General features: G+C 42.4%; 1 protein-coding gene across 2 annotated transcripts in view; it reads left to right on the plus strand.

Moving 5' to 3' along the window:
• The window catches only part of tup (LIM1_Isl and LIM2_Isl domain-containing protein tup), a 28,941-nt gene extending 21,201 nt beyond the window's left edge, over nucleotides 1-7,740 (plus strand). For both annotated transcript variants that reach the window (XM_070209304.1, XM_002051891.4), the window contains exons 2-9: nucleotides 1,272-1,461; nucleotides 2,942-3,072; nucleotides 3,174-3,362; nucleotides 5,478-5,598; nucleotides 5,661-5,823; nucleotides 5,893-6,108; nucleotides 6,724-6,910; nucleotides 6,975-7,740. In XM_070209304.1, the coding sequence (XP_070065405.1) occupies nucleotides 3,000-3,072; nucleotides 3,174-3,362; nucleotides 5,478-5,598; nucleotides 5,661-5,823; nucleotides 5,893-6,108; nucleotides 6,724-6,910; nucleotides 6,975-7,228 (1,203 nt within the window). In that variant the 5' untranslated portion in view covers nucleotides 1,272-1,461; nucleotides 2,942-2,999 and the 3' untranslated portion in view covers nucleotides 7,229-7,740. The remainder of the gene's footprint in view (nucleotides 1-1,271; nucleotides 1,462-2,941; nucleotides 3,073-3,173; nucleotides 3,363-5,477; nucleotides 5,599-5,660; nucleotides 5,824-5,892; nucleotides 6,109-6,723; nucleotides 6,911-6,974) is intronic.
• Nucleotides 7,741-8,922: the final 1,182 nt, after the last annotated feature.

Raw genomic sequence — 8,922 nt, forward strand, 5'->3', positions numbered from 1 at the left:
AGGCCAAAAAAAAAAAAAAAAGAAAAAGAAAGACAGCAACAACAACAAAAGGCCCAACAACGAACGGGCAACGGCAGCAACTTGTCTGCTCCGCCTTTATAAATAATTCATGTGCAGAGGCTGCGAGTGCGAAAGATACGCAAGCTTCACACACACACACACACAAACACACAAACACACAAACACACAAACACACACACGCAGACACGCAGAGCAGCAGCAGTTGCTTTGCAGATACAGATACAACGCGCTGAGATACGCAGCTACGTTTGAAGATACAAAGAGGAAACAGCCACAAAGCTTCGTGTGTGTCGCTTGCTCTCTCTGTGTATGCGTGTGTGCGTGAGCATCTTTGTGTGCTTGTGTGCTTGTGTGTGTGTGTGTGCGGCACAACGAAACATTTAAAACGTGCTAAACGCGCGTCAAAGTTTTTCTTAATTTTTCAACAGGCGAAAAGTTTTTCCTGTTGCAAAAGTTTTTTCGCTGTGCTGCCAAGGATTACAACACACACACACACACACACACACATATAGTACATATATTATATATACGGGCCGTTAGCAGCATTTGGGGTGGCAGCACTGGCAGCACTCGTACATAATGTGGCAATGATTGCATTGATTTTTTTTTCTTCTGCTTTTGGCACCCGAGCCCAAACTTTTGGCGCTTTCAAGGCTCAACTTTTGGTCCAGGCTCCCAACTTAAATACTTGAAAATTTGTGCACCGCTTGGCAGATTTATGAATTTTTCAAATGTTTTTCCGGCAAAAGTTTTATTTTTGGGGCCGCAGACACACACTCAAACACACACACACACGCATACAGCGGCTCAACTCTGAGCTTATTTGATAGCATTTTGTTAATTAGCGCCATCTTTGTTTTGCGACTTACTTATTTTTGTTTACAACAAATCGAGGCGCATAATTGGCTAAAAGTGCAGCGCCAGCTTCATGTAAAACACATCAGCAGATTAAACAAAGCGCCAAGTGATTTACCGACGCTGTCAAGTGCCGACGGCACTGAATAAAATGCTGAAACTTCAAGTTTTCATCATCTTAATAAAACTGTAATTGAATAATTAATCAAATGCAAACTGACCAACATAACAGAGCTTGCAGTCGCTAACAGCTGTTAACTGCGCTGCTCTGTTAAGTGCATTGCAACTGAGCTCGAGGTGTCATAGCAGCCAGCTCTATTCTCATTTGAATTTAAAATTTTAATGCAATTGCAATTAATAATACTTATGTGTTTGGAATTTATTTGATCTTACAGAAAAACAACGCTTGTCGCATTGTGTGGGCTGTGGCGGCCAAATACACGATCAGTATATACTGCGCGTTGCGCCCGATCTGGAATGGCATGCGGCGTGCTTAAAGTGCCAGGAATGCAGGCAATTTCTGGACGAGAGCTGTACGTGTTTTGTGCGCGATGGCAAAACCTATTGCAAGCGTGATTATGTTAGGTAAGTGATCTTTGATATTGACTGCAAGTAACTAGATATAGCTCTCAAGATAGTTCTAGGCATAAGTTTCGTTTTTGTTTTCCACATATTTTCCACAACTCGCTCTTAAAAGAAAGTTAAGTATGAATATTATCGGATGTTAAAAGATAGAGAGAGAGAGAGTTTTAACAAATCAATTTTTAGTTCAAGACAAGTGAAGTCAAAGTAAAGGTATAAACCCTAATTAACTTAGCATAAGACTTTTAAGAGCCTAGTCTAAGTTTTCTAGGCTTAAGGGAAAATCGAATATGACACAGTTTTTTATCGATATCTTAAATTAAATGTTTCTTAGCAGTCGCCTCATTCCAGCTCATATAGAAAATTAATAAGATTCCCTATAAAATCGCGATTGGTTAGCGCAGCTCTAAACAATTTGGCAACTTGTACAATCACGAGCTAATTGTGGAAATTAGTAAGCTGACAGCGCAGATACCCTACGCACGCGCTGTACAATCCACCCAGCAAGTAGGTTCGGCTTGATCATGCGCTTGGCCCTGTTTCAGAATTGTAGCAGCCCTCACTTGTTGGCCAGGCCAATTAGATGGAGCTTGCCAACGGCTCTTGTTTGGGGTACACATAAACACATTCTAAACGGCCCTCGACAGCTGTGTAGCTGCTTTGGGGTATCTCATGGATTCCATCACTGCAACAGCAAAACAATTTACAAATTGCCGTTTGGGCTGGTGGAGCGGCAGAGCGGACGTTGTTTGCGGGGGGTCACAGTTACTCTACAGTCGCATCGTCGCGACTTGCCAACTATTTGCCATGCAAATCTTTGAATAATTGATTAGCACGTGCAAAGCTATAAATTAACACTTTACCTGCACAAATGATTGATGTTCAGGGCGGCAGCCACAAAAGACGGCGGCTGGATTACATTTCGTTTATTTTTCCTCACTTTTTTTTGCATACCCTGCAACCATAAATGGCCAAAACAAGGCCATGACAACTGCGTATCTATAAAAAAAACATAATATATAATGCATATCTATAAATATATCTGCATATTTTGCCTCATCGAACTCGGCGTATATAAAAGCTACAGACAGCCCACGAGGTATATAGCTGCTCACACAAAACACGAAGACTACACAGTAGGATAACTGTATATATATATAAAACACATGTTAAATATTTAATATAAATTTAATTCAATTGTGCAGAATACAGAAAATGAAAGAAGTCAACTTTTGTATAAAGATATGCTACAACAATTACAGGGTATCTGCCCGTCTGTCAGCCTCTGCTTGCACATGCCCACTTGTTTTTTATTTATTTTCTTTAGTATTTCATATTATTATGTATATATTTTTAATAGTCATAAGCAAGCGACTTGAACGCATTCAAGGCTATTTACATACCTATTCACATTGGCTCTAATCATGAGACTCTCTTCTTCTTCTTCTTCTTTTATCTTCTGTGGCACCTGTTTTATTCGCAGGTTATTTGGTACAAAATGTGATAAATGCGGTAACTCCTTTAGCAAAAATGATTTTGTGATGCGAGCCAAAACGAAAATCTTTCACATCGAATGTTTTCGTTGCTCAGCGTGTGCCCGTCAACTGCTGCCAGGTGCGTTATTGTTGCCCTTTGCCCCCCCCCCCCCCCCCACCTTACACGATAGTGTATTTACTTATTTATTTATTTTTGCTATTTCTCGGTATTATGAACAGGCGATGAATTCGCGTTACGCGACGCGGGCGCCCTGTACTGCAAGGAGGATCACGATGTGCTCGAGAAATCATCGCAAAGTAGTCTAACATCATCATCTGTGGAGAGCAACAACAACATTAGCAGTAATAACAACAACAATACAAATCTTAGCAATAATAACCATTCCAGCGAACTGGGCTCAATGTCGGGTGAGTGTGTTTACCTTTAACTTGACTTGACTATCTCTTAATTGCCTCAAGATGAGCTACTCGACTCGGCCTCGAGTCGTATTCTATTTGAATTGAAATTTACTTACTTGAGTTTCTAGTTCGGTTTGGGCACAGTTTCTTGTTATGAGTTATAGATTTTTAAAATGGTTCTTTAATCACACTTCCTTTGGCTTGGTTACTTTGTACTTGACATATGAATGGGTTTCTGTTTGTAACTAATTATTCAGACAATAACTATCTGGATCAACTTGGATCCTTTAAGCTACTATGAAAGCACATTACCTTCTTCTGAATTTTGAATTTGAACTGAACAATTCACTGGGACACCTGAAACAAAGATGTTCTCCTTTCATTTAAATAAATAATTAGAATACTTAATTTAATGAAATTAGAATATTTCCATTCTTGACAAACTCAAGCTTTGGTTCATTATACAGATCCTCATTATATAATTGTTTTACTAAGGGTCCAATCCGACACCTTAACTTGATTTAACTAGAATGTGTTTGGCTGCAGCTAAGCTCTTATGTTAAGATCTTCAGCCAGTTGCAATCTCCCCTCAGAGTAGCTGAAGAAAAACGTTCTAGCTTCGCTCCCTGCTTCTGCTAGCCTGGTTACCAGTTAAAAAAGAACCGAAGACTCAATTAGCCCAAATTGCAATAGACTAAATGATTTTTCCGCGTAACGCGTAACGCTGCCTATCAACTGGCCTAGTTATCCGTTTAGATTGAGAGTCCAAAGCCCCAATTAGGCTAAATAGAATTAGAGAGAGTGAGAACGTCTGTGGGTCGGCAGTACAAAGGGCTGTGTTCGTGTTTTATTCTCAGAAAGACAGCGTTACATCCTTGTAAGCGATAAAGTGTCAATAGAAATCGGCAAACGTCAAACAATGTACGACAATTGTCAAACCATATCGTCAACATAATCTCATTGTTTAAACTGAAGGAGTCGGAAGGGGGGAGAGCAGGGTACCAGAGTACAACCCAACAGACCTTATCAACATGCGGCGGTGTTGTCAAAGTCGGGCCAAGCTCGTGTGCGGGCTCCACAGCTAGAGAACAAGGGAGCCAGAGAGAGAGAGAGAGAGAGAAGGAGGTAGACCCGAGAGAGGTAGAGAAAGAGAGCGGTGCCTCTAATAGTTGTGTCAGGGAATTTGCAAAAGGTGTTGCAGGCGGGAAAGGGGCTGCAGCAGCTGCTGTGGCAAACACAAAAAAAGAAAAAAACAAAAACGAAAACAACTCAAAGCTGCATTGAAGCATTCAAGCGGGCAAACATTGACAACTTCTTGGGAAATGTTGTTGCTGTTGTTGGGGCTGCTCGATCTGTGAATCTTGCCGGATCGCCTGATCAATCCAGCGTCTCGATGAGTCCCCATTCATAGAGTTCCACTTGTTGTGCCTGTGCGTCTATTTGTTTTCAACTCGAATACGGCACGCAGCACGTCCAAGTGTTTGCCCAACTGCGGCGCTTTGAAGTCTACGCTGTCACGCTTACAGTCGCAGTCACAGTCACAGTTACAGTCACCGTCACAGTCACAGCCTTGCGCTTTAATTTGTATAAGAGTTTTTGCCAAATTGCCAAATGATAGAAGTCTTTTTGTTTTATTTTTGTGACTGCACTCAGCTTCAAACGGAACGCCGATCGATTGTCGCGCCCGGCTCATTCATGGATGCGATCGTTATCGAAATTAGATAACGATAACAAGTTGTCGCGGTATTGTGAAACACGACTTAATTACGAACCACGACGCGCCAAGAACCACGCATCCCATGGAACCCATCCCCATGCCCATGCCCGTGCCTCAGACATAATTTTTTTGTATGCCGTGCAGCCTCTTTGATCTCCAGTGGCAGGGGGTAGCTGGGGATAGGGGTCTCTCAGGGTCGGAGACTGTGCTATTTTTGGTTTCTTCTTGTTTTGCATTTTTTTTTTTTTTCGTGCGTGTTGCGGTCTATTGGCATTCGCCTTTGTGGCCGGGCCGTAGTTGAAGACAATTTATCAACGCGAACTTCAAAGCGCTGGCAAAAATAGCAAAATGATTGCGCATTGACAAACGATTCTTTAACGCATAGTTTTAACCCAATTTCCCTACAGATTCTGGCAGCGAATCGGGCTCACACAAAAGTATTAGGGAAAAGCGTCCCTCGGGTCCATCGGACGGCAAGCCGACGCGAGTGCGCACCGTGCTCAACGAGAAGCAGCTGCATACGCTGAGGTAAGTCGCAGGCTCAACCAGCCTATAGCGCGGCATAAGCTAATCCTTGAATATCCTTGTAGAACCTGCTATAATGCTAATCCGCGACCTGATGCGCTCATGAAGGAGCAGCTGGTTGAGATGACGGGCCTGTCGCCGCGGGTCATACGCGTCTGGTTCCAGAACAAGCGCTGCAAGGACAAGAAGAAGACCATCCAAATGAAGCTGCAAATGCAACAGGAGAAGGTATGTCAGCTTCGGCTTCAAGTGATTTACAACTGCATCTATATATAATTGGGTATTTGGCTTTTCCAGGAGGGTCGCAAGCTGGGCTACGGCGCCATGCAGGGCATACCCATGATTGCCAGCTCGCCGGTGCGACACGATTCGCCCCTGAACCTGCAGGGTCTGGATGTGCAGACATATCAACCGCCATGGAAAGCCTTAAGCGATTTTGCCCTGCACGCCGATCTGGATAGCAATGGGGCCATCAATACGCACACGCCCGCATTTCAACAGCTGGTCAATCAGGTGAGCCAGCTAACCAATTCCCAAGAGAGTTTCAGGTCCATGTTCCAAGGAGATTCCTTTCCCATAGACAGGGTTTTATGGCGAGCCGATTTATACAAGAATTTCACTTTATTGCTTTAAGTATGAAGAAGTTGTTGAAAAAGTAGTCGAACCCACATCCGAACATAGCCATATTTGTTTTTTTTTTTTTAAATAGGTTTCTTTATATATCGATCAGATGAGATTAAGATGAGATTTATGCAATCTGCCAATTTGCTGAAAACATATTTAGTATTTTGCTGTCAGCCTTTGATTTTGAGCCAGTTCACAAGCAGGTCTGTAGTTTGAACAAATTATTTCACAAATGGAACCTGTTTAAACTTTTGAACCAGTTTCGAACGTGATCAAAACTTTGAAATAAGAGCAAATGTGGGCAACCCCTAACCGATAATGAACCATTTTTTAGCTGCTTAGGAACCAGTTCTAAACGAAAACTCAAACCGTTCTAAACTTATTTGGACCACATCCTAACTCATGCTCGATTCAAGTTTAAGCTAGCATTAAAAGAAGAATTGGCATGTGCCGAACCGACTGCTTACTAAAATATGGTTTACCTATTCTCTGTCTATGCTCTAGATGCACGGCTACGATTTAAATGGAATGCCCGTGCTGCCACCACATCCGCCACAGGGACCACACCCACCACCGCCGGGTCAGCAAATGAACGGCCCGCCTGGGGGCAGCAGCCTGGACTCGGGCATCACGTCGCACCATCATCCGGATAGCACAGACTCGTATGTGACCTACCTGGAGAGCGATGACAGTATGCAAGGCAGTCCATAGACAAAACGTACCGAATCTAATCTCAGCTTCTTTTGTTGCTCCAGAATCCAAGCTGGCGCTGACGCCATCGTCCTCGTCATCGGCATCGGCGGCCACATCGATCTCATCGCCGCCGTCATCAACAGCTGCCGGCGGTGTGGTGGGTGGTGGTGTTGGTCTTGGTCTTGTGGGCGTAGGCGTGGGCGTGGGCGTTGGCTTAGGCGTTGGCGGTGGTTCCATTGCCGCCAATCAGTCGGCCACGGAGCAGCTGATGCAAATGCTACAAAAAGTTACCGGCTCGCCGGCATCAGTCCTCTGAGCGCAAGCCCAACTAAGTCTGGCGGCGGCGGCGGCGGCGGCGGCATCGTCGGCGGCTGGGGGCGTGGCGGCAGCGATGGCGAGGATGCGGATGCAAATGCAGCTGCAGCTGCTGTAAAACAGCGCAAACAGCTCGCGGGCTTGTGCAATGTGTCGAAGCTCTTGCGCGATATATTCGTCTCGGTTTTTGATTCGGTGCCAAAAATAGTCTGTAGGCCATTGGCTGGCATTAAATCTGGGTCTCTGGCCAGGCTCTCTCTACCTCGGCCTCTGGCACTGGGGCTTGGGTCCTACTCTGACTCTGGTTGTGGGCGCGGTTACGGGTTGCGGGGTGCGGGGTGCGGCTGCGGGTGCGGGTTTCGGTACACAGAACTGGAGACAGGCAGTTGTCAGTTTCAAGTTTCATTTTGCCGTTTTCTTTGTTATGTAATATACCAATTTTTGTTGTTTTTTTCGAATTAAATTAATTACGCAAAAAACAAAAAAAAAAACAAAAAAAAAAAAAAACAAAAATGCTCACACACTTGAAAAGTTTTAACAATAATTTCGCATTAAAATCAAGCTCGTCAAGTAGGGAATTTCATTAAACACAGAAATTGTACATAATTTTTATATATATACATACATATATATTTTCATTCAAAATGCAAGAAACAAAACAAAAGGGAGAAAAATTGAATCACAAAAATCATATGCGTACATAAAAAACCAAATGGAAAGGAAAACGAGAAATTGACTATAAAAAGAGAACCTCGTGTGTATTATATGGGTATATATAAACTGCAAAGTAAACTAAACTATAAATAAAATCGCACTTGGCCAGTTGTAAATCGAATTAACAAAAATCAGCTACGTTAAGTTCATTAAATTGTATTGAAAGAAGAAAAAATGGAAACGTATGTAAGTGAGAAAACTGTAACTAAATCTAGACTTATTTGTTAGTTTTTTAAATATATTTCCATTAACACAAAGAGTAAATAGAATAAAACGAAAGCAAACTGTAAGGCAGCGAACGTACCAAGGATGTTTAATAAATTGTTTCGTGAAACAACTAATGTATTTTCAATAATATTTAAATAATATTAATTATAAACAGTGCATAAGTAATTTTAGTAACTATAGAAAATGTTTAAATGAAATTACAAACGAAAATAAATAACAAAAATCGAAATTTTAGTTCTAGTCGGGAGCTCCCGACTAAGGGATACCCTGAACCCTCTTCTTCCAACAACAAATGCATATATATATTCTATTTTAGCAGCTATGTATAAAAATAAATTTAAATTAAATTAAATTTTAGTTCTAGTCGGGAGCTCCCGACTAAGGGATACCCTGAACCCTCTTCTTCCAACATATATATATTCTATTTTAGCAGCTATGTATATGTCATATGTTATATATGTTCCGAGATCAGACGGACAGACGGACAGACAGACGGACATGGCTAGATCGACTCGGCTATACTTTATGGAGTCGGAGATGCTTCCTTCGGCCTGTTACATACATTTGAATTTTGGACAAATACAATATACCCTTATAACCATTTTTAATGGGTTTAGGGTATAAAAAGTGTGCGCGCAATTAAGCTAGTGCTGCCACTCTACATAAATATAACAGTTTGAAGGGGTTGGCAGCACTGCTACAGCGCAACCAACTTCGCTTTGAGTCAAAAACGCTGCACAGCCGACCTCAAGT

This window comes from Drosophila virilis, chromosome 4 (assembly GCF_030788295.1).
Source record: "Drosophila virilis strain 15010-1051.87 chromosome 4, Dvir_AGI_RSII-ME, whole genome shotgun sequence".
In the NCBI taxonomy this organism is placed as follows: Eukaryota; Metazoa; Arthropoda; class Insecta; order Diptera; family Drosophilidae; genus Drosophila; species Drosophila virilis.